This window comes from Plasmodium knowlesi (genome assembly GCF_000006355.2).
Source record: "Plasmodium knowlesi strain H genome assembly, chromosome: 10".
Taxonomy (NCBI): Eukaryota; Apicomplexa; class Aconoidasida; order Haemosporida; family Plasmodiidae; genus Plasmodium; species Plasmodium knowlesi.
In genome coordinates this window covers 782,371-807,811 of record NC_011911.2, presented here as the reverse complement: position 1 = coordinate 807,811, position 25,441 = coordinate 782,371, and the positions used below count along the sequence as shown (strand labels likewise).

General features: G+C 41.0%; 6 protein-coding genes across 6 annotated transcripts; 2 read left to right on the top strand and 4 right to left on the bottom strand.

Moving 5' to 3' along the window:
* Window positions 1-20: 20 nt before the first annotated feature.
* On the bottom strand, window positions 21-3,015 carry PKNH_1017700 (amino acid transporter, putative; the record flags this gene model as incomplete). The annotated part of the gene is made up of 4 exons (XM_002259624.1): window positions 21-443; window positions 587-1,319; window positions 1,399-1,757; window positions 1,900-3,015. 4 exons carry the CDS (start codon window positions 3,013-3,015, stop codon window positions 21-23), a joined length of 2,631 nt encoding a protein of 876 aa, XP_002259660.1.
* A 2,519-nt stretch (window positions 3,016-5,534) lies between these two features.
* On the top strand, window positions 5,535-10,622 carry PKNH_1017600 (conserved Plasmodium protein, unknown function; the record flags this gene model as incomplete). The annotated part of the gene is made up of 10 exons (XM_039114102.1): window positions 5,535-5,827; window positions 5,969-6,026; window positions 6,218-6,287; window positions 6,423-6,513; window positions 6,630-6,701; window positions 6,821-8,388; window positions 8,531-9,150; window positions 9,297-10,019; window positions 10,162-10,216; window positions 10,339-10,622. The coding sequence occupies 10 exons, from the start codon at window positions 5,535-5,537 to the stop codon at window positions 10,620-10,622; spliced, it is 3,834 nt and encodes a 1,277-aa protein (XP_038969722.1).
* Window positions 10,623-11,957: 1,335 nt separating this feature from the next.
* Window positions 11,958-13,349, bottom strand: PKNH_1017500 (uncharacterized protein; the record flags this gene model as incomplete). The annotated part of the gene is made up of 1 exon (XM_002259622.1): window positions 11,958-13,349. One exon carries the CDS (start codon window positions 13,347-13,349, stop codon window positions 11,958-11,960), a length of 1,392 nt encoding a protein of 463 aa, XP_002259658.1.
* Window positions 13,350-16,741: 3,392 nt separating this feature from the next.
* PKNH_1017400 (uncharacterized protein) lies at window positions 16,742-17,002 on the bottom strand (the record flags this gene model as incomplete). The annotated part of the gene is made up of 1 exon (XM_002259621.1): window positions 16,742-17,002. One exon carries the CDS (start codon window positions 17,000-17,002, stop codon window positions 16,742-16,744), a length of 261 nt encoding a protein of 86 aa, XP_002259657.1.
* Window positions 17,003-18,366: 1,364 nt separating this feature from the next.
* Window positions 18,367-19,350, bottom strand: PKNH_1017300 (NLI interacting factor-like phosphatase, putative; the record flags this gene model as incomplete). Its single annotated transcript, XM_002259620.1, has 1 exon — window positions 18,367-19,350. The coding sequence occupies one exon, from the start codon at window positions 19,348-19,350 to the stop codon at window positions 18,367-18,369; it is 984 nt and encodes a 327-aa protein (XP_002259656.1).
* A 2,536-nt stretch (window positions 19,351-21,886) lies between these two features.
* Window positions 21,887-24,719, top strand: PKNH_1017200 (RAP protein, putative; the record flags this gene model as incomplete). Its single annotated transcript, XM_002259619.1, has 2 exons — window positions 21,887-24,439; window positions 24,621-24,719. The coding sequence occupies 2 exons, from the start codon at window positions 21,887-21,889 to the stop codon at window positions 24,717-24,719; spliced, it is 2,652 nt and encodes an 883-aa protein (XP_002259655.1).
* Between the last annotated feature and the right edge of the window lie 722 nt (window positions 24,720-25,441).

The window sequence follows — 25,441 nt, the reverse complement described above, 5'->3', positions numbered from 1 at the left end:
GCCATCTACCGACGTGCGCCTCACTCTCGCTTAAACTCCTGAAAGAGGAGACCTCTCTGCGACCTCTTGGGCTCCTCAAAACATATGGGATAGTCGAGGACATTAAAGTTGTTAACCCGGAAGAATTTGCGCCTCTTAATCATCTGGAGGAGGGGTACATTAATGTAGACAATGTAGACGTAGCAAAGGAAGAGGAGAAAAAAGAGGAGGTAGGGATCCGTCTGCAGATGGACATTTTTTTTTTTAAAAAAATTTCCTTTTATTGAAAAAATGCTACTTCCCACATGTACAAAGCACATAAACACCAGGTCGATCCCCAGGTATTTGCAGAAAAGGATGATGTAGAGGTTGAACCACTTGGCACTCTTGGATGTCTGGCTGAACTCGAGCTGGATGTTCTTGGGCTTGTTGGTGCACTCGGTGGCGAGCTCATAGGCGTCCATCTAAAGGGGAAAAGGTGAGGGAGGTGTCTGAGTGGTTGGAAGGGTCTAAAGTAGGGGAAGGTACAGGAGGAGGAAGTAACAGTTGCATAAGGAAATGCGCTGTTCGCGCAACTAGCTGACCTCGCGCATAGTGTGTGACTCACCAGAATCTGCTTTATGCCACCCCTCCGCAGTTGCATAGGCCCCCCGAACCAAGCGCACCGAAATAGGAGCACCGACACGAGGGGAATTATACAAATGTTAATAACTTGCCGCACCAAGTAGAGAGTAACTCGGTTGGGAAGACGAAAAATTATTTCAAAGTAGAAAAAGAAAAACTGATTTAATGCAGTCAGAACAAGTTGGCAGATGAGTGGACACTTGCCGAATTTTTCCATCGTCTTTTTAAATCCACGTATCCAGAAGAAATTAAAGTTAATGTAAAATAGAATGAGGAGAGTAATAATGTGAGATATTTCCGTGAAGAAAAGATCAAGGAAAGTTATATCAAGGGAGCTGTACAAGTAGTAAAGTAGAAAGAGTAATACCCACCTCACATCTAACCATGTGTTCTTTGGCTTGAAAAAGTATATATCATCAAATGAAAGAAATAAAATCTCTATCCTCTTCGATGCAGAAAGCAACATGAATGTCAAGAAGATTATCGATATGTTGATCCCTAGGAAGAAGGAAAACTTGGAGTAGAAGTTTTTTCCCACAGGCAATAGAACGTAGAAGACGTTCCTCTTCACCAACTTCATTAGGTAGGAGTAGCTCTTCGCTATATCCTTTATGTACATGCCGATGATGTTAGAGAAAGTTACGAATAGAAGCATATCCAGAAGGAAGCAGCAGAGCACGACGAGGTAGGTGCACGAGATGACATCGATGCCGAGCCTGCGGGAGGGGGAGAAGAAGTAATGAGGGGAATTCTTTTGGGTTGATCTTCTTTGGCGCATTGATTATGCATACGCACCTGAGCCCCTTAGAAGTATAGAAGTACATTCCAGAATGTAGTGACATGGTGATTGTGCAGTGCATCATGCAGGCAATCCAGACCTCGTGGTCGAGAAGCACGTTCATGACTCTGTCCCAATTAAAGTCAGCAAGGAGAAACTGCATCATCGTGAAATCTCGCATCGTAATTATGAAGACGGCCAACACCAGTATCAGAATGGACAGGTGGATCTTCAGGACCTTGTGCGAAGTCTTATACTTGGAGAAGATGTTGTAAAGGATAAGGAGGAGGAAGGAGAGAAGCACTGTGGTGTATGCAAATTTCTCGCTCTTGGGTTCAGCATACTTGCTCAATAGTGTGTCGTAGATTTTGGTGCCCTAGAGGAGGATGGAGGGGAGGAAGTTGCGTGGGTGCGGGTGAAGATGTCAATTCGAAGCAAGTTCAAGGAATGTAAGAACTGTTGTTCTTCTCGTCGGCGATCACTCCCCCCCCCCAAAAAAAAAAAAAAAAAACACGCACCAGCTTAATCCGGTTGAGTTCGCACACGTCAGTGGCCTCATTGTAGTAGCAGATGTTGCGGGCAAAATCACAAATGCTCCGGGTTCCGTTAAACTTGGAGCATATTTTGGTATCGACATTCCGATAAACCCAAGGGTTATTAGGAGTGAGATAAAAGGAAAAATAAATAACTTGCAAACATATAATATCTACACAATTGATAATGGAGAGGAGGTATGAAATGAGGAGGATTATACCGATGGGGAGGTGGTAGTAATCGAAGGAAACGAAGAAAGACATGCATCCATCCAAGAAGAGACGACCACAATTTATTTCTTGTAACAAAAAAGGAAATGATAAAATCATGTATGTAAAAAATAGAGGAAAAACAATAGCCAACGTTCTATATTGAAGAAACAAAGCTAATGAACAAGGGAAAGTGGATAAAGAATAAGCAACACAATGAATGATAAATGTGGTTGTATCAAAATTATGAAACTCATTTAGCTTTCTATAAATCCATGGCAACATATACAAATTACAATTTTTCAGGTGTTCTATCTTTTCGAAGACACTTGAGATGAGTATTATATCATTGTAGGACACACCCATGCTAACCAGATGGTAGAAGAAGTTCTCTCTATGTGGGTCCTCTAAAATATTTTCACAGTTTTCCATAACTTCCCCAATTGATGCCTTCCCAATTGATGCCTTCCCAATTGATGCCTTCCCAATTGATGCCTTTCCAATTGATGGATTCTCAAAATATATATTGTAATCACATAACGCCTTCAGGTTTGAATATGCTTGGTATTTTATTTGATAATTTTTTAGCATACTTAGCAGCTTCAATCTTTGCTTCTCTTTGGAACCCTTCATATCGCTGCAGGCGTTCCACATGTTCCATTCGTTCATCTTTAATTTTAACTTTTCTTGCTTGTCTTGTTTTTCCATTTGAATGAGCTCTGCATTTTCATACGCCTTTAGGAATAGTGAGTATCGGATTTTTTTCTGGTCATTTTTATTTTCCTTTACACACCCAATTACGCTTTCATAGGTGCTTTTGGTGCGTGCCCCTAATGAAGTTCGACATACACACTTGTCCCTCTCCCCTGCCACTTCACTTTCGTCTTCCATAGTGGAAAGTATAAACGGGGCAGGGTTGTTATACGGCGGTTACAACATCATACACATTTACTCTACGGGATGGAGTCCCTTTGCAATTCCTATGGTGAGGAAGTCAACTTCAATTGCAAGAAACACTGTTTTGATAAAACGCTTGATGCAGTGCGCTTACTCTCCGTGGTGAAAAAAAAAAAAAAAAAAAAAAAAAGGTGACCAATTTTCTAGACCGGGTAGGCACATCCACACCTCTGTGTTCGTGAACCCTGTATTACGAATCAAGGAGAAAAAACTATAACTACACACAGAATGGAGAATTACCCAAGGCAGCAAGTCATGCTGGGCAAGGTAAGAGGCGTGGTGTCATGCTTCTTCTAACACCCGCTATTAACTACTTTCTGTCTGCAATTGTTGGAGTCCCTATTCAAAAATTGCGATGCCAAAATTTAAATTTGGAAAGTTCCATCCGCTCCATTCACGCTCACCCTAGATCAGCTCAATTCAATTCACCGATTCATGTACTACATCCGCAGGTGTGTGTACGAAAGAAGTGCAAAATGGGGACACCGCGGAGGGGTGAAAAAAAAAAAAAAAAAAAAAAAAAAAGAAGTTCACATGTATTCATGTGCAAATAGTAGAGGCCAAATGATGAAGGAGTAATAACGGGGAGAAGGCGGGGGAGTAAGGGAAATCCCGGGAAATTGATAGGCCCATGTAGAGCACATTAATAGGCATACGTGGGGAATGCTTATCGGCATGCGTCCCTCGGTCTATTTTAGGATCTGTAGGGATTCGCACAAGTGAGAACTAAGTGATTTGTGAATCCGGTTTTGCTTTATTTAGCTCTTTCTATATATATTTTTTTTTTTTTTTTTTTTTTTTTTTTTTTTTTTTTTTCTTCCATTTCGTGGTGACAATAGAGCTTTTCACACATTTTTAAATTAGAATTTCCATTTCCCCCACACACACAAACTTTCATGGTGCCATTTTTTCTGCGAATGAAGCAAGGAAAGAAAGGTTCCTGAATTGCCTATCCCACCTGGTGAGGCGTTCATGAGTTGCTGCTATTGTCAAGTTGTCCAGGTGTATGTGTGTGTGGGGGTTGGGGGGGCGTCCGTGTCCATCTCCATGCGCACACATGTACCAACGCGACAACAACATCGGAAGGAATGATTAAGCATCAAGCAAAGCGATGTGTTAATCAGAATAAACAAAAATAATATAGACACATATGTCTGTCCGCAATTATTTTCCCCTTTTCCTCACTTCAACTGTGCACACATGTTTGAACAGTATGTATCCAACAGTTTAGCTCAAAGTGGTCCGTTCAATCTGCTCGACTCTGCTCAACACTCCCCCGACATGTGTGCATGGACAGACGGGGGAATATCTCCAGTTAGCGAATGGCGAGAAGGACAAATAGGGTGTATATCCCTACTAGGAATAGTCAATCATACAAATCATTGTATGCAAATTGAGAGATTACCTCGACATTCTACATTTATCGTTTCCATTGCCAACCTCCTCACTTCATCATTTCCTCGTGCTTCTCGCTACTTATTTTTTAATTTTTTAATTTTTTTATTTTTTTATTTTGTTTTTTCCGACTTTTCCTGACTTCCCATTTGACTATTTTTTTTTTTTTTTTTTTTTTTTTAAGTACAGATCAAGTCATAGAAAATATAGCTGGTCTTTTTTTTTTTTTTTTTTTTTTTTTTTTTTTTTTTTTTTGGGCTCAGTTTGGACTTGGACTAACGGATGTGTATATGCTTGCGTCAGTGGACAAGTCATTAAAAAAAAAAAAAAAAAAAAATATTGTAAAAGGAACTGGTGAAACAACCTCGCCGAGAAGATTTGCAAATGAAACTTCCGGACGATGCTTTTATGTGATACGCTTAAGCTAACAATCTACGCAGCCCCAGTCCTCAAGGAGGCACATAGCTAAACCCGTTTTGGGTGAATCCATTTTCCCACCATTTGACCGACATTGATACTATATTTTTACACATAGAAGGTGAGAGAATCCGCATACAAACTAGCGATATAGAGGATACATCGTCTTTACGTGCTCCCGTATATGCATTCCCCTGCCTGCACGTGCCTATTACCCGTCCTACATGTTCCATGTGTCAGATCGGCGAAGAGGACGAGTCTACACATTGTCTAGCAAAAAGGCAAAGAATAAATAATAGAAAAATAAAAAAAACAAAAAACAGGAAAACGTGAGAGTAGCTTCAAATCTGTGTAGCTTACATTTGAAAAACTCCACTCCCCTTGATGCCACAACGGTTTCGCTGGAAAGAGGCAAAGGGGATCGCTCCACACATTTCTATGTGTAACTTTCGTAACTAGCTAATTGGAACTTCTACCTGACTTGTACAGGTTAAATGAGGAAAAAAAAAAAAAAAATATATATATCAAAAGAAATACTTAAAAAAAAAAAAAACAAAAGAAAAAAAAAAAAAAATCACACATTTTAAGTTTGACAAAGATTGCTAACGAAACTCAACTTCACTTTCTCACCCAAAAGAAAGATGCAAGAAAACGTAAGGACAAAAATAAATGATGCCAAGTCGTGTCTAATGGGCTTCTTGGGGAGTACCAAAGTAGCAAGTATTCTACAGGAGGAGTCTGACAAAAAAAACTTGGACAAATCGAAAGAGGATGTAGAAAGCGCGGATGTATGTAGCTTGAGTGAAAATCCCGGTGAAAAGGTCCAAGAAGATTCCTTGCTTGCTAATCAAGATTCAGATGTTTTAAAAAAAAGGAAAACCGGAACAATTCTGAGCAGGCGAAGTGACAACTGTGATACATCCACAGGGGAAAGGTAAAAAAAGAAAAAAAAAAAAAAGATTAGTGGGGAAATTCACCCAAAAAGTGGTTAACAATTTCGGGACGTTCCGTTCTCGTCACTGCTCTGTTCTTGGCAGCTGAAAAAACAGTATCGGCTACTTCACCACCTCCGCAGCAAGGAAGAAGATAGTGTTGCAAAGTCCACCGGAGGGAATGAAGACGCTGGAGATGAAGTAAAGAGTTCATTGCTCACTACTCCCACCATGTGCATAAATTTACACACACAAATATACATATTAGCACGTCACCTCTTTATGTCGGGTGTTCGTCTATTCTACCTCCATGTGTATGCTCAAGCAAAAAAAAAAAAAAAAAAAAAAAAAAAAAAAAAAAAAAAAATTCATGCGTCTTTTTTCTTGTCCAGGTATGCTTAACAGACGCAAAGGAAAAGGAAGATTTGGGAAAGGAGTGCTCTACATCGGAAAAAAAAATAAGTATACATCTGATGACAAGGCAGAGAAGCTGCTTTAGCAGAGAGGGATAAGAGTTGTGTAATGGTTACAACTAAGCTTCCTGTTCTTGTCACAATCTTGTAAACTACCTCTCCTACTTTTCTAATGCACACACAGAACGAAACAACCTCTCGGACGTACAGTACATAGAAAGTTTGAAGTGCGAAATTGATGAAACACGAGATGGACAGCCCATCCCCCAATATGAGTAATTATAACTCAACATGCTTCACTGACACAGTGTGCTGATTAGGCATGTGAAGGGACATTTAAGATGTACATTCCGATTCCATAACCCTATTTTACACCCATATGTATGTACAGGAGCAAGCTGAATCCAGTGGCCCCCGAGTTCAAGCCTCAGAACTCGCTCTATGTGTATCAACAGATGCAGCAGTGAGTAGAATGCCGAAACATCATCGAATCGGTGCATGGCGCTGCAACCTGGGAAGTTTTATCGAACGTACGACAACTGCTCCTTCTACTCCTGCATGTGAACTCACCCCTTTTCTCAGGCACACAACAAAAAACCTTGTAATGCTGATAAAATCCTTCGGGTACCAGGGTATAAAGATGGAAAAAATTTCGGGTGAATATTGCAAGAAGTACAACGCCCTCCTCAACTTGAGGCATGCAGGGTTCAGCAACATTTACAATATGATCAGGAGCCTGGACCACTGCTTGATTTGCGAGGAAGTGGGAGGAGAGGCAGATAAATTGACAGATAAATTGACAGATAAATCGACAGAAAAATCGACAGATAAATCGACAGATAAATTGACAGATAAATTGACGGACAAATCGACAGATAAATTGACAGATAAATTGACGGACAAATCGACAGATAAATTGACAGATAAATTGACGGACAAATCGACAGATAAATTGACAGATAAACCGACGGACAAATCGATGGAAAAATGTGAGGAGCCGCATGACAAGGATCCAACCCCAAATGAACCAAAACAAGCAAATCACGACTCAGAAAAAAACTTAATTATAAAATATAAGACGCCAAAGATGAACGAAGACAAACAATTTTTCCTGAAAATCATTCTAGGCACGATAGGAGAATGCACCAACTACAATTCTCAGTTGACGGAGGAAGAAACACCAGAGAGTGGTAGTGTCTCTTTGACGAGGCTGCAACAGGAGGTAAAGAAAATCTTCGGGTCGTCTTTCAATTTAAAAATATTGCAAACGAGATGTGGAATAGACAAACTTCAAGCATTCCTAGAAGAGATCCAAGAAATACAAATAATATCACTTCCTAATGATGTGAAAATTAGAATTACTCCGCTAACTTATAGTTATAAGATTCCTGATCTGAAGTCGATAAAGTCGTTACCGAGCAATGAGTTCAAAGTTAGTGCACCCTCCAAAATGGGTAGCAAAAAAGTCCCCATCTCGACACTTTTTAATGATCAGTATTTTAGGTCGAATTCATTTAACGGAGGAGAAAATAATAGTATCCTTAGTGCACTCAACAGTAGGGACAGAGGATCCTTTAGCAACGTGCATATGGGGAGTGTTCTCACTCAAAACAATGACTTTAAGAATAAAAAATTTAATTCTAATGGCAGTTTTCTCTTGCCGACTTCCAAGTCGCATGAGCGCATCTGGAAGGGTGTTAGCAGTGGAAGTATACATCGAAGTGGTAGCAGCCTGCTTCATGGCGTATTCGTGAACAATGTGCCAGACGACAGGGACAGCGAGTCGGTTCTCCAAATGAAGGGGAGCTTTACCCAGGAACCCTGCACCAATTTGATGTGCAAGCTTAACAGACAGGGTACCCACGGAAACCACGACAATTCGTGCATTTACTCTAGTGACTGGGTAGCCACCGAGGGGCAGAATTATCCTTCAAAGCAACACACAAACGGGGGTCATAGCCTGAATCATAACCTGAGTGAACACGCCAGTCGCAACCTGAGTAACAGCCAAGAACAACACCCCTTCATCAAAATGCTATCCAAGACGCAACTGCACATTCTACTGTACCAGCTGATAGTTGTCCTGACGAAGAGACAGAAGATGGAGTGGGATGACATAGTAAAAATCAAGGAGGAATTGCTCCATCAGAGTGAGTCCTCCTATTTTTTTGTGTGTGTCGTATCGAAAAGGAAGCACACCTACATGATGAACAGATTCGGTAGCATGATTATCTATCTTCAATAGTATGTGGAATTATTTTGCTTTACCTCTTCCACCTCCTGAACCTGCAGATAGTAGCAAGACATACGGGGAGGAGAACTTGGGAAGGTGCAAACTGGAGGTGAGCGGGTGCGAAGAGTATGTTAATAAAGTAGAGGTGGACGCTGACAGTGCAAAGGAAGAGTCAAATGAAGTTCAGCCAGGGGAAGGTAAAGGAGAAGATCAACAAAACAACTCCACTACGAACATGTCAGATTTTGTCTATGAAATTTTCACCACACAAGAAACGGCCAAGCAGAGCATATCAGACAAGACATCATCTGCACTGTACTCGAAGGACCCGCTATCCAGTTCGTTGGAGAAAGGCCCAGATGAAGAAGTATCTAAAAATATCATTGGCGTGTTTGTTTCCTCCATAAAAAGTGAATGGAACAAGGCATACACAGAGCAGTACCCTTTGAGCTTCTACTTAAACCATTACAAGGCAAAGAAGCTGAGGAGGCTTCTGGAGGAAATTCCTAACCTTGTTATTGCCGGGTGTAGTAGGAGCATACAAGTGTTTACTCTAGACACTGCCCAATATATTTATGATAACTTTTCTTCTGAGGAGCTCTCTAGTTTGAAGATTTTCTCCCGGTCCAAGTTCACCCCGATGAGTGCCTCACACTACTTCAAGGACGCCACATATAAAGTGCGTTAATATTATTAGTGGTGCTATAAGCGATAGCGCCCATATTGGTACCCCTATCCCCTATAGCAGTGATCGATTTGGAAACCCGCCTTCACTTTCGACATATCTTTTCTGTATATGATGCACTTCTCCACCCAATCGCGCAGGATGTCGCCGAGGAATTTGCCAGAGGGGACTGCTCAAAAATGATGAAGGTGCTAGGACTGGACCATCTGAAGCCACCCCGATCCACTGTCAGTAAGAGCTATGAAAAAATTATGAACAAGTCCAGGAAAAGTCGCAGCTTTAACCGTGTGGGTAGTTACATCAACTACAGGAACAAAATTTTCGATCACCCCAATGGGGGAGGTTCATTTGTGAGCAATGAAGAGGGTACTTTTCTTCAGGGCATGCCATTCGTGGAGAGGGGCGGAGAGGAGACTAATCTGGAAGTGCTACGATACCACCTGCACAAACTTCTCTACAATCTAGTGATCCACGTTTGCAAAAAACAAAACGCATTATACCTAGCTTACAAGAAAAATGGTGTGATTCTGAGCGAGTATGAAATGAACAAACAAATGTGTGGCCCCATTTACTATTCTTCCGACTTAACGTATGAAGATTTTATAACAGACAGACAAAGCTTATTTGAAAAGGAACAAGTAGCCAAGACGCTCTTCCTTCTTTCTCACCATGGGATTTATGGGATCAAATTCATACATCTAACTAATGAGTGGTACAAATTGTACAAGTGCGAGTTGCGACCACTCATGCGTATATGTGAATACAATGAAATTGGAAAGATGATTTGTAGCATGCCTAATGTGCTTGTCGTGGGAGAGGGATTCGATACCAAGTACATTCCTAGCATGGACGCCGAAGGGGAGGTACTCTACACACAGCTACTACGAGGTGGTTACAAATGCCCCATCACATCGATCAACATGTACACAAATACATGTGTACTTATTTGAGTATTCCCCGAACAATACCACCACTACGACAAAACACCACGGTATCCTTTTGCAGCGAAACCACTTAGACGAATTTTCACCCGACAGCCTCGTCAAAATTATCTCCAACAGTAATGTTCAAACGTTCCATTGCATCAACAATTCTGTGTCTTTCCCCTTTTTTTTTTAAGTCTTCCTGATGAACTACATACAATCCATTTTGTATTACTCTCCCTTACATCTACTTTTGTAGACTTCCCGGAAAATCTCCCCTCCGTATTCCCAAGAAGATCGCATCCCGCAGAAGCCCTTCACAAGCAGAAGAGTGGGCCATATGAAAGTATCATGGAGGTTCTCTTCCCAAATATAACATCCCAGAAGAGTACAGATTTGCATAAAGGTCACAGCGGAACAGTTCCCTTCCTTAGGAACAACATTGGTGGCTATGGAAAGGGTACGTCTGGTTTTCTTGGCGCATCCGGCAACTGTTCATCCAAGGGGGATATAAATATAAGTAGCTTATTCAGAAATTTGTAAGGTTATACGTGTAGCTGTACTTATGTGTGTTTTCCACAGGGACATGTTTGCCTCTTTTCTCTTTTGGCGCGTGGGCCCCAACAACATCACCCTTATGTAGTATGCAGTATATTATGTGGGAGAGCAAATCCCTGTACCGTAACAGAGAGCGTTCACGCGAATGCGAAGGAACGGGTTGATGTGTGTGTGTGGATGGGGGTATCATCCCGAATTGGTACATATGAACACGCAGAGAGACCCTTTTTCATTCTTCGATATCCAACGAGGGATGGCCACACATGCGGTGAAGCCAATTTTTACCATTTCGTCATTTTTACCATTTCTATGCGCATTTTAACCACCTAAAATAAAATTAGCAAAATTTCGCACAAAAAAACAACGGAATGTTTTGCCAAACATCAAGTTAAAATTTAGCATGTCCAGGTACGGCTAACTAAACTCCCTGCTCTCTTACCTGCATTACTCTTCACACGTTTGGAATTTCTCTGCATGTGTGGGGTCACATCTTTGGATTGCATTTCCGATCGGATAACCCTCCAACGGGTTGTTCATCCATCTCGCACTATACGGAACACCTTCTGGAAAAAGAAGTGTTCTCGTAAGAGGACCGTACAATTGTCCCTCTCTCATCGCATGGACAACCGGCCCATCCACCTGCTCCCACGATGAGCATAAGACACACATAAAAAAAAAAAAAAAAAAAAAAAAAAATTGCCTGAAAAATGGCGTAATACCGCTTCAATATGCCACAATTCAATTACTCAAAACTGCGATAATCCATTTCCCCTTTGACGTGACAATTCGTCACGGAGAGGTGAACCCTGGTCCGACAAATACACATGCGCACACGTGTCTGCTGTTATTTTTTCTTTTTTTTCTTTTTTTATAAATCGAAAAATTTAACAAAAAAAAAGGGAAATCAATCATAGCACTGGCGGAAAAAAAAAAAAAAAAAAAAAAAAAAAAAGGAAGGAAGGAAGTAAGGAAGAGAAGGAAGGAAAGAGGGAGGACGGCAAATGTATTCTTGGAGGACTACACATGTGTGCTTAAACGGGGTGGGGGGAGGGAATACATACAAGCGTACATAGATGTGTTTGCGCATACATACTTATGCTTATAATTATGCCTACACTTGTGTTCGTATCTGCACGTACGTACGCATCGGCTGAGGTAACGGTTCCGTGTTAGAAAAGGGCAAAACGATGGGGGGAACGCGCCACGACAAATCTGAGGGGCGCGTTACTGGTGCAGACTCAGCGCTGCATTAGCGATGTCATCCTGATCTGATGATCAAAAATACATCATTGCGCTGACGATGCCGCTACACACACACACCTAGGCCTGCGAGTCGACAAGCTCCTGCTTCTTGGAGGAGTAGTTCCGGGACAACTTGGCCTTGGACTGGAAACTGGCACCGCGCCCACTGGCCTTGGCGTCACTTATCTTGCTCCCTCGTCTGCTCTCATCCCCAGACAAACCCGCATGACTAGTTTGATTCGATGAGCTGTCAATTCGGCTGGTCCCCTTATGGACGCTATACTGTTGAGAGCTGCTATTTACACTGTCCTTATCGTCGTAATCCTGAGATCCCTGGTAACTTCTGCTGTCATTGGAACTGAAAGAACTTTCTTCCTCATCGTCTTCGTTATCCCCAGAGTACAGGAAAGGCTTGGATGCCTGTGTTCCTTGTCTACTCTTGGCATAGTTGGCTTTGGACGTTTTTCTCTTCCTCTCATCTTCAGCCATCATATAATCCGATGCATTTAGCATCACATCGAAGGCACCCAAAGAACGACCAATAATTACACACACTATGGCAACATATCCTAAAAAGGAAGGTGTATTATATGTCATCCCGATAAAAAAAACTAACACGATAGAAATAATTTCTAGAAATCTCCATGGGCCTTGTCCTGTTCTTCTAACCAACCTATTAGAAATAACATTCTTTATAAATGGCAAGGCACCTACAGTTATTAAACAACCCCACATCTGCCATGTGTGCAAGGACATAATGTTGTAAGGCATGTGTCCAAAAACGGCCCATTCTCCAGACAGTACAATCAGTATAGGTAGAAGTAGAACTCCTAGTAGGTGTTGGTTGTTGTGTAATGTATTCCCTTTTCCATCTACAAGGTGCATTATTTTCTGCATAAAGCCTGCTCTAAAGATGGCTGAAAATAGTGCATATAATAAAGCCCATACTATTACTCCTTTTCCTGTAGTCTTGGAATCGAAACAACCAATTACAAAAGCGGCCAGGAGAAATACAATCGACTTCCATCTTAGAGGCATGTACTCCTCTCCGCACCCAACAAAACGAGTCAGGTGGTGAAAGACAACAGTAAAACTAACAAGCACTGGGTACGACGCTATACAAGGGGTCTTAAATAGCAAATAATTAGACAACACTAGCATTAGACAATAGAAAATAGACGGAACAAATAACACCTTAAGCATATTTTCATTTATTTCCACTTTTGGAAAGTAAGCAAACTTGGGAAATTCCTTTCCTAACTCTCCACATACATAGGCAACCAACAACCCCTGCGCCAACTGCCACCAAGTCACAAAAATTGGGAAAGGAATGACATCTAAAAATAGGCGGTACATAACAAATACGTTACACAAGGTGAGACCTACAAATAGAATTTCCGCCGTTATCAACTCGGGGTCTTTAAAATATCTTTCGATATCGTTCCATTCTGGCAACTGCAACTTTTCCATCTTGCTCTTTTCGGGGGAGAGGGGGTGGGTGGATGGGGGTGGAAGGGGGAATAACACTGTGCGTGTCTGTCTCTATATCTGTATCTGTGTGTATGCGCGGCGAGGCAAGGCCGGTTTACACTTCGTGCGGCGTTTCGCCTGTCTGTTTTCTTCAGTTTCGCGCTTTTGCGCTATTCGACTTGTCTGCGCCCTCCACGGTTTACTCCCTTTGGGCAGGTTTCAACTAAAATAATTAGTTGTCAATGTCTGCAGGGGTAGAAGAAAACTCAGTGTGTCGTTGGTGATGTGCACTCGAATGGGTCACGCGTTCGTGCGGTTACCCTTTTCGCTTTCGCTTTAACTTTCACTTTCGCCTTTTTTTTTTTTTTTTTTTTTTTTTTTTTTTTTTTTTTTTGGATGTCTTTTGGACATCATTTCCTTTTCTTTTTACTTCCTTTTCCCGATGCTTACCGTTTCACAATGGTGCACACACGAACGTACAACAAAATAAAATCGTGTTCGCTTCCGCTTCTGGACACGCTCTGCGCGTGCGGTGGCCTTTGGCTGTACAATGATTTTTTTAATTCACTGCCGTGTGTAAATGGGGGGGGGTTCGCGTGGGTGAGTGAATGCATAATGAGGGGTGAGTGTGCACATGGAAAATGTACATATGAGAGGTGAACATACGCAAATCGTGCACGTGTGAAGCATACACATCGCAATGCGTCCCCACAATGCGCTCGCGAATACACTGGCAAATACACTCCCGAGTACACCCGCGATGCCCACTGCTCCTTCACTTACGTGTACGCGTGTGCCAGTGCATGCGTATGCATACGGACGTGCGCGGAACTCTCGGGAACACTGCGGATATGCTAGTCTTTAAAAACGAAAAAATAAAATTTACAAGAAAAGGCAAAAAAGAAGAAAAGAAAAAAGAAAAAAAGAAAACATAAAAGAAGGAACCCAAAAAAAAAAAAAAAAAAAAAAAAAAAAGAGGAAAAAAAGGAAAAAAAAAAAAAAAAAAACTAAAATAAAATGAAATAATTTTTTGTGTCACGCAAAAGCACGCAAGAAAGCTAAAAATGGATGGATACACATGAACAAATTTACATGTGCGTTGAATTTTTTTTTTTTTTTTTTTTTTTTTTTTTTTTTCTAGTTCATTTGTGTTATCTTCACTCGTTTTTTTGTTTCTTTATCTGTCTGTTTGTCTGTTTTGTCCGTTTTGCCAGTTTGTCTGATTGTCTGATTTGTACGTTTTGCCCATTTAGTTTTTTTTGCTTTGCTTTGCTTTTTCTTTTCTTTTTTTTTTTTTTTTTTTTTGCTTCTTTCCTTTGATGCGTTCACGCGTTTCCACTTTCTATGTTTCACTTCCTGTGTTCCACTTTCTATGTTTCATTTTCTATGTTCCGCTTTCTACTTTTACTTTCCGAATGGCGTAGAATTATTTTCCGTTCGCTTCGCATACGCGCGTATTGCTTTTCCGTGCTACAGCTCGTTACTTTTTCGTATTGCCTGTTCATATATTTTTTTTTTAACAAACCAAATAAAGCCAAAAGTTAGAGATTTTAGCTGTCTGTTCTTTTTTTTTTTTTTTTTTTTTATTGCCTGTTCATATTTATTTTAATTTACAAATTACAATACATGTGTGTGTATTTTTGTTGCACAATTTGTTTTTTCTAGCTTTTTACAATTGGGACTTGTTTTTTTTTTTTTTTTTTTTTGTTTTTTTTTTTTTTCTTTTGCAGCATTTCCATCAATTGGCGTTTTGCCATTTACCCTTTTTAACTTCAATCCGCCGAGTGCTCCACAAGAAAAAGATGGAGCATATTCTACACCAACATGCAGTGGTAGCCGACGAGTGAACGCTTACATTTGCTGTGCCATCTGTATACACACACACACACAGGGGAGTATGCAACTAGTAGGCACATGTGCACGTGTTGGATATGTTCAAATGCACGCAAATATCCCTGCGCATTGGTGGCGAACGAGCACACGTTATTTTGTTCCATTTTGGTTTCTGTTACGTTATTTTTGATATGTTCTTTTCCTTCCTGTTTTCCTTTCCACACGAGAACAAACCTTTGCAGTGAAAAAAGACCAATCAAAGGGATCAAAAAATTCTGAAGGACTAGAGTGAAAAAAGAACGCCCACGAGGTAACTCTTCGCGGGGCAGGTACGTATGTTGGTATGTCACAATGTCGGTAGGAGGATAAAAAAAAAAAAAAAAAAAAAAGTCATCTGAACAGAGATGACATCCAAGCGAGGAATTGTAAAATAGTTCCACTGCGGATAAGAAAGAAGTGGAATAACTATTTTCACGGGGGGTATCATTTATGGTACCTACTTCCATGTGTGACAATATTTCTTCCCTTGGACATCATCCTACAAAATGATATGTACTCTGCAAATGTACCTGTATGTAGGAGTACCTGTACATCAATGTGATGAGTCCCCTTTGCCCAATTCGCCTTGTGCAACTTGGTGCTAGACAAACCCGCTCTTTTATCAATTCGAAGGATGAACGGGAAAAGGAAGAAAAAAAAAAAAAAAAAAAAAAAAAGTGCACCTCCAGGAGGATGGTCGCATGTTGGACATGTTCATACATTTCATGTACATTATTCTGCGTGATGCTGTAAAATATTGGCCCAGTAAGAATTAACTAGCCACGAAAAGTAATTTCCCACTAAGGAAAAAAAAAAAAAAAAAAAAAAAGCTAAGCGACAACATGTTTGAGAAACAAAAATATGTTAACCCATATGTGTGGCAAATACAGCCTGCCTAGACGAAAAAAACGCACAAAGGGGAATGGACATGATGAGTACACGGATGGATGAATCAGATGCACTTTTCTATGTTGAGGAGTTTTGTGGTGTGCATTGCTAAAGAAAGGGAAATTGCCCATATTGCGACTGTCCTAAAATCTTTAAACAGCGTATTATGTGCGCGAATCTGTTTTGCCTGAGAATGGAGAGCAACTGTGTGTGTATGCCCCTAGAAGAACTCTGTGCCTGTGCCTGTGCCTGCGTCTGCGCCTGCACATGGATCAGGGTCCACATCTTTAAAAGGGACAAATAGCTCAACAAGGTAGGGGCTCCCATTTGAGGAAAAAATACCATCCCTCTACCCTAGGTGCGCATAATATTTCTTCGAAAAGGCAGAGAACGGATGTCGCACTTAGGTTATAAGGTCGAAAGGATAAAGGTGAAACAGAGTTTTTTTCATATCTACTTCTGCTAAAGGGGTTCCATGAGGTGTTGCTAAAAAAAAAAAAATAAATAAAATAAAATAAAAATAAAAATAAAAATAAAAAAACATCTCCTAAACATTTAACATTAAAATGTTCTTTCCAAATGGAAATGAGGAGTGTGTTACTTGTGTACGAGAATTTCCCATTGACAACTCCTCATGTTTGGCTGTTGCTCAACTTCTCAAACTCAGTGGGTGTGTGGCATTTCATAGAAAAAGCGTGTATGTTGGGCAATTCTTCCTTTATAACATCGTTAACAATTCTATGTCTGTCCAGCAACCTCTTACTGTCGAAGTTACTGGACACTATGATTGCATCGAAGGCTGTTCCGCAACCGCACGACTTATCCACCAATTCGAGGAAGGTGGGCTTCAAGGCGGAGCTTAACTTCTCTTCGATCACCTTCTGTATGCTCATTTTGAAGACGCTCAAAAACATTAGTTTTGGATTGGAGGGGTACAAGTGACAAAACAGTAAACAAGTTGATTACTATGCACGGAGAGGAAGAAGCGAAATGTCGCCAGGCAACGTTGGGGAAAGGGGGAAATAAAAAAAAAAAAAAAAAAAAAAAAAAAAAAAAAAATTATATGGAGCAATGTCACATCGTCGATGTATAGCGTACGTGCCGCTTCACTGCTTTACGCAACGAACTGATGTCAAATTTTGTGTCGCTTCTTTAAATGGTACCCTGAACAAAAGATGCTAATCTAAAAATTGGTTGAGTTGTTTTTTCTCGAAAGGGAGTTCTAAGTATAGATATGTAAATAATACAGCATGCGACCATCAATGTATAGGAATGTCGCGAAGAAAGTCACGGGGCACATAAACAAACGATGTATTTATCCGTGCGCAAAAAAAATTTCCTTCTCTCCACCCCTGAAAGTTGCATTAGGAGAGGGGCAAAACTTTAATACATAGGATCTATGTAAGCATTCAAATGTCCTTCAATTTTTTTTTTTTTTTTTTTTTAATTTTTGCCTACGTTTCCATCACATGGGGATCCCCAAGTGGGTCATTAAAAATTGGCAATCTTAGATATTGTACCTTGCGTAAGTTCTCCTTTCTAACTTTCTTTATTTCATTCTCCCGTGCACACAGAAGCACCTCATTCGTTCAAAATAAGTAGTCTTTCAAATTAAGCGGCACACTATCATCACCCATATGGGGATGACGTAATTTGGTTCACCCCAAAAAAATGGTGCATTAAAAGGTAGAGAAGAAGAAAAGGGTTTGCATACAATTGCATATTCGCGTGAAAATGGGGGTGTTCCTTTGTGCGCCCTTTCCACACAGCCCCCTTGACAACGGGGTTGCGCTTTTCGCAGATTCAGCCGTCGAGGGCACCGAAACGGAGAAACACATTTGAAAAAGCGTTGCTAACGAGGTGGTAGCTTTTAATTATGTTTCATATGGGTGTACATGCGTATCTACGCGGCTTGCGTGACTTTCCTGCCCACGCACGGGGGGAAAAATATTCATGGTATACACACAATGGACAAGTGCACTGGTGGTGACGGCACAGTGGCAGAAGTTATACACATGACAGTTGCACATACGAGGGTTACGCAGGGTTGGGATAGATAAATCTTCCTGGTGGCACCATAATTTTAAAGGCGCCATCTGATTCGGCACACTCACCACAATGGAAAGATGGCCTTTTTCTTTTCTTTTTTTTTATTATAATTTGCCACTTGCACCGCCACCACCGTACATTTATATATATACACTAAAAAACAAGGTTCTTCCAACCGGTTAAGAGGTCTGTCACCTACGTTTGTCCACTACTGCAACACCTTCCTTGGTGCCGCCTTGCGGTGGCGCTTGCGATGTTCATCATCACTGGATCCCTTAAGTTTGGATAACGAGAAAGGATAGGATTTCAATTTGCTGTTTATTTTTTTACCCAATTCATTCCACTGTTTTTTGGAGCTGGCATACCTGAAGCGACTCATAAATATTTTCAAATAATTAATGGCTTGAAAAGCAAGGGATGGTGAATAAAGAAAGTTAGTACCCCGATCTGTTAGGTACTTGAGATGCTTGGAAGGAGCTGTTTGAAGTAATCTGCTAATTTCCTTCTGAGACCTTAACCTAAAAGAACAAAGAGATCTAACATCTCTCAGTTTTTTCAAGTTCAAAAAAAAAGGGATGATATCCAACAACTCCGTGTCATTTAAATCTCCTTGCCATTTTTTTATGGGGAAATAATTTTCGGGGTATTTCAAACCAGATATATTAGAATCATCAATTAATACCATTTTTGAGATTTCCTTTTTTATACTTTGCAAGTTTTTTATATAAACCTTCTGGCTCACTTCAAAGCAATCTTCTCTGTAGAATTTCTTGTCTATGTAATGATCCACATCTATTATGTTAAGAACTGTATCGGCATAGGATTTAATAGATGTTGTAAAAATTACTATTTCGAAAAAAGGGTTCAAAATGGAGAAAAAGAGATCTATGTATGGCCTCTTACACACATATAAGGAGAAATATCTCCCGTTGATTAATACATCTACCTCCTTCTGATGACTGAATTTTTTTTTCTTTGTACAATAAATGAGTGTTTCATCTAGATCTAATACTAGTGTCATACTTGGACAAATCTTCCTCTTCCTGTATGTTCTAAAGTGTAGCTTTTCCCTAAGGATAAGCGTACGAAACACGTACTTTACCACATCCTTTATTTTTAGCCATATGTTTACGTAAAATTCTAACTTGCTTAAGAGTTGAGAGATACATCGTTTTATTCTTCTCCTTTTCATGCTGCTACTAATTTATGCTACGGTGCAAATAAGGGCACTTCATTTTACGGGCCTGCACGGGGGGGGAACCGCAGATGGGAGACCCGGCCTGATCGACACGATGTCTTGAAACTGTGCAGATGTTATACTTCTCCTCCAGTGGGTACACCCTTCCCAATTGATTATCCAAAACGTGGTTGTATTTTCCGCCTTGTCTGAAATTTTTTTTTTTTATGCACTTCCTTGGGGTAACTTTAAATTGGTCGTTCTTTCAATCAGGGATGCGTGGATCATTTGCTCCTTGGTAGAAGAGGGGGGGGGAGAGTAACGGGGGCCCACAATTCCTTCTTCCTGCTTTAAGCTCGCCGCCAAACGATTGCCTTGCGAAAGGGTTACCTGGAGGAGCGATTGCCTTTTTGCTACAGGTGTGTACTTCTCCTCGCGCACACAAGAGTTGCCACACAGGTGAGTAGAACGTAGGTACAAACAAATGGATAGAACAAAGGGGCCTCGTTCCTAAGTTATTCGTTCTTCACGCTTCTGGTCGAAGGCTCACGAGGACGAGTTGACTTGGTCGCGCGTCGATGCGGTTTAGGGGTTGCCGTACTTGAGCGTTTTCGCTTTATTTATTTTTTTTTTTCTTTTCCTCTTTTTGTGCGTTTCCTCTTTTTTATTCTTTTACACTTTTTACTTTTCCTATTTCACTTTTCCTTTTTCACTTTTCCTTTTTCACTTTTCCTGTTTCACTTTTCCTATTTCACTTTTCCTGTTTCACTTTTCCTGTTTCACTTTTCCTGTTTCACTTTTTGCTGACGCGCGGGAGGAGCTCCCTTTTATTATCTTTTGCAATTTTCGGGGATGGCACAAAAATATGGCGCTGCACAAAATTGGGCTAACGGGCACCCTGCGAAAAGAAACCCTTTTACATACGCGGGGCGGGGCAACGGAGGTACCGATGGTCGTGATGTTCACACTCAACGCAGTAGGCCCTCGTACAGCTTCTGCCCCCCGAGACCACGAGCGCAATACTAACGTCCCATTGCCAGTGGTACCCACAGCATTAACCATGTGTATTTATATGTGCCTGTGCGGACACACACCTCTGGAACAATTCCGCAATTTCACTGTACATTCCCTTCATAATAGAAGCATAAAGTGGCACCAGCTTGGATTTCTCATGTTGTGAAGATGAAAAAAAAAAAAAAAAAAAATAATAAAAAAAATAAAAAAGAATAAAAAAGAATAAACACCTATCAACATTTATCCTTTTCATTCATTTTTTTTCTTATCTCCTTCAAAATTACGGAGAAGGCGAAATGCCATAGGAAGATTATTATATAATTTTTTATTTTCCCCTTCTTCCACTCCCCCAAAAAATGTCCCTCCCCTGTTCCACAACGCATCGTCCATGTTATCTGTAGGGTTGCACACTGGGTTGGTTAAGAAGAGGTAGGAAATTTGCCTCTGCAGACATCATCCCACGTGGCTCTTAATATCCAGGTGCACCACAACTTCACATACACCAAGGGGCGGGTTAGCACACTTTGGGGTGGACCTTCCCTTCCGTCCTAATCATTTCGTTTGTGCCAGACTGGACAAACAGTTTTCCGCTCCATTGCCATCTGGCTGTTATTCTTTCTCCCGCACATTTTTAACTGGTTCATTTTTTCCTGGTCGGCGATGGAGATTGTGGCACCGCCTGATGTGTCACTTTCCCAAATGAACTTCCAACTGGCCAAGCAGAAAATGTACCCTTCGCAACTTCAACCCTTTTCCTACGCCCCCAAATGACTGATGAGCGTGTAGCTGCTTCCATAGTTAAACTGATAATACAACAAGGAGAGGGCCACGGACGGTTTCTACAACATCGATGTGTATATTTCTGGAACCCCTAGCGCCTGCGCTTACCCCTGGGTGGCATATTAATTCAGTATAGTCCCTCCCCTTGTGCATCCCTATTTGTACCACCTCATACGGCCAGCAGCGTGAACAGGTAGAGCCAGTTGTAGTGTTGGAAAAATTCGGGACAACTCCCAACAAGATACAGTATACTGATCGACTTTTCCCCCCACCACCTCCCGTTTGACCAAACAGGCGTATGCACACAAGTCCCATCACTCGAACAGGTTGAACTATGAGTATATCACAAGTGGTGTCTCCCCCCTCTCTTTATTTGTCCCCATGCGCTATGGGTACCGTTTGTTTCTCCATCAATATAGGAGTGGAATATCTATCGAGTGCACATAAAAATGCGCTGAATAAACAGCCCCGTAAAAATTACTGCCACATTTACCCCTTGTGAAAAAAAAAAAAAAAAAAAAAAAAAACAACATAAAGGAAGCGGAAGAAAGGAAGTAAAGAAGGTGTAGGAGCTTTATTTTATTTTTATTTTTATTTTATTTATATATATTTTTTTTTGTTACTTTATTTGGCCAAGCGGCCGACGAAGTTGCTTCTAATTAGGGGGCAACTCCTTTGCAGAATTGCACAGTCGACCAGTTCATCGTTTTTCGTCACAGAGAAGCGCCCATATTCTACTTAGCCGCGTCAGAGCAAAATGAAAAGACTCCCCATAAGGAGCCTTCGGGCGAGGCTCGTTCAGTACCCTGCCAGTAGGGTCCATTTGACCAAGTGCAGTTTCTCCAGCGGTCATAATTACGAAACGTTTGCCAAGTGGAAAGATGAGGGGGATATGTTTGGTGCTCAACACGACAACGTCAGAGGTGACAACGTAGGAAGTGGCAACCGCTCATTTGGCAACGCCACAGGTAACTACGCCATGGGTGAGAACACCCCATTTGACAGCGTCGACTTTGACGACAACGTCGCTACGAGCCTCACCTTCGACATCAGCGTGGACGAGGAGAAGTGGAAGAACCAGGAGGAAATGGAGTACCAAAGGTTTATGAGCACCGTGGGGTTAACACATGGGAAGGGAAATGTCCATGCGCATGCACACCACACTGAGAGTGCCACAGTGGGGGATACCGATGTAGAGCTCCTAAAAGGTATGCTCAACAGAGGGGAAAAAAACGCCAACTCTGTAATTGACGCGGTGACTCTAGTGAACAAGAAAAAAAACATACTTCTCAACATGGAAGAGAGATACGCAAACAACTTCTTCAACCAAGTGGGTTATCAAGTGCAGCAGATAGACAGGCACAGTCTGATCGAACTGCTAACGGGACTAAGCCAACTGAACATGAAAAACAGAATCCGTGATTTGTGTTACGAGATAGCCAAGATGCTCAAAGGGGGGGATCTGTCAAAAGATAAACAGGAAAACAAACAAGAAATAAAACTTTGTCTTCACTGTGTAACCGTGTTGAATAGGCACTCTCTTTATTTCTCCGAGTTTTACGATTTTATGGTTTCTAAAGTGGGGCACCTGGACACAGATGGACTGGTGTCATTTGCAGAGGAGTGTTACAAGCACAGCTTGAGGACGAAACATTATCTGGACAAACTAGTTCCTGTATGTGTAGAAAAGGTAGGAGAGTTCAATTTGAACCAACTAAAAAGTTTGTTCCACTCGTTTCATCGGTTCTGCAAGGAATACTCCAGTTTCTACGATTGCGCTTTAGATGCAGTGGTGAACGATATCGCCCACTTCGACTTACCCTTCTGTCAACTTGTAGTGAAGGTCGCCACGAATTTTAAGCACTCCGACAGGTACGTCAATTTGATTAACTTAGTAAGCTCTCATGTAAGTCTTCAGGTGAAACGACTGAACTCTGAGCAGGTGGGCTCGCAGAGCAATCAGGGGGAGGATTCTCCGTTGGAGAATCAAATAGGCTCCTCAAAGGTGGAATACAATGGTTCCTCGAACGTGGATACTGATGTAATGTCAACATGGAAAGACGCAGAAACAGATGGAACTGTAAACCTGAATAAGTGCAACATATCAGAGATAGCACCTCAACACCACATGTCTAGAAAAACCCAAGAGATCAGCCAAATGGTAAAATGTTTGAAATACATGGAATACAACAAAAAAAACGGAGTGAAGGTTAAAGAAGCAGTGAATGATATCTGTGAGTTGCTACAGAGGAATACACAGTTGATTGGTCTCTTAGATGTAGAAGATGTGGTTCACGCAATAAGTTGCTTCTCCTCATACAACAAACGAATCGTGTTGTACAATAACTTCCTAGATGTTCTATGCGAACGATCGAACGATCTTCTTCATGCGAAGAATATTTCCCTGTGGATACACCCTATCATAAATTTGGCCAAAATTTCTTGGTTTCACAAGAACTACTTACGAAACGTGTTTGATTATGTGAAGGATACCTACGTGCTTAGTCGACTGAGTGTCTTTCAAATATTGAAGGTGTTATCTTCCATCGTGAAAATGAATGTATACGACGAGGAGGTGTATAAGGTACTAATCGAACAGGTCTACAAGGAATGGGATATAATCAAAGTAAAAATGGTTGACGTTGCTACCTTTTTGTGGTCCTGTGCCTATGTCAACATCATCTTTAAACCCCTCTTTGATAGCTCCTACACCCTACTTATAAACTCTTTAGAAAAAGAATCCCTCAGTACAGAAAATCAAATGATGAGTAGGAACTGCCTTGTCAACATCACCTGGTCGTACATTGTTGCAAATTATCATAAAGCCAATGATAATTTCCACTACATTTTAAATGCTACCTTTCTAGACAGAGACCCAGATGACTCGCAAGCTTTCAAGAGGCTCCATCAGATTGCAGATGCGTGTTTTACCGAGATACCTCACTGTTTAGTCAACGTAGATGCAGTGGATTGTATGTACAAGTACTGTATGCATGACAAGTGCAAAATACTGAGGAACGATTTTAGCGTTTACAAGAAAGAGAAGGACGCCTTGAAAATGAGGAACAGAATATTAAATGAACTAACACATATACTAAAATGTTTTCAAGTCTCGTATGAACTACACTTTGAGCCTTATCACAACTCCCCCTACATGATTGATATCCTTCTGAATGAGGGTATGAAGATAGGCATCTGTCTCTTTGGCAAGGAACACCTGATGCGCACTCTAGAAACGGCTAACTGGGATCATATGAACAGCGGCTTCGTCTCCCTACAGATGCGCGTCCTCCATGCACACGGTTGGAAGGTGAGTTTCTAAGCGTAGGAAGCATCACCCGTTCATACAGACCACAAACTACACATAGCATGTTCTACATAGCATGTTATAAATAGCATGTTCTACATAGCATGTTCTACATAGCATGTTCTACATAGCATGTTCTACATACCATGTTTGTACACATACCCACACCCAACTATCCCCGCAGATCATCCCCATCAACGGCGGCCAGTGGCTTCAGATGAACTCCGAGCAGAAGAAGGCCCTCCTGCGCGAAAACTTCAAGCGCTATTCTATTCTGATATGAAGCGGAGAAATCAGGTGGGGAATGCGTAGACCCCTCCGACTGATGATACTGGGGAGCGTCTTTCCTGTATATCCCCATGTGTCTGCATTTATCTCAGACTCACTTTCCATCTTCGTTCCTCCTAAGGTGGAAAATTCATTCGCCTAAGAAAACAGCCATTTTGAGTGCTTATCGTAAAATGTGGCTGTACACTCTTATGCCAAAGAGGCTTCAAAAAAAAAAAAAAAAAAAAAAAAAAAAAATCACCCTTTTACCTGCACACGTTTATACAACTTGTGCAGCTATTTGTCAAAAATTTTACGACGTTGTTATTTTCCCGATGTCCCTATAGACAGTTGTGTACATACACTGCATGGCCCATAGCACACCTTTTTAGTCTGTCCCAACGAAAAGTTCTTCTCATCTCTCAAGATGGGAGCCTTTTCGATAAATCAATTTTTACGTTTATCCAATTACATATGGTACTCACATTTGGTGGGGTCTGCGCGAAGAGCGTTTTTCCCTTTTACGTTAATCTGGTTAACCAATAAATTGATATGCCTTTTGGAATTGCAAAGGGGAGGGGTAATTACTGTTCATGCACGCACGTGGAAAAGATGGAAAAAAAAAAAAAAATTAAATTAAAATAAAGTAAAGTAAAAATAAGGAAAAAATAAAGAAAAAGGAAAAGTAAAGAAAAGGAGAATGTAAGGAAAAAATAGGGTAAAAACTGAAATGAAGTA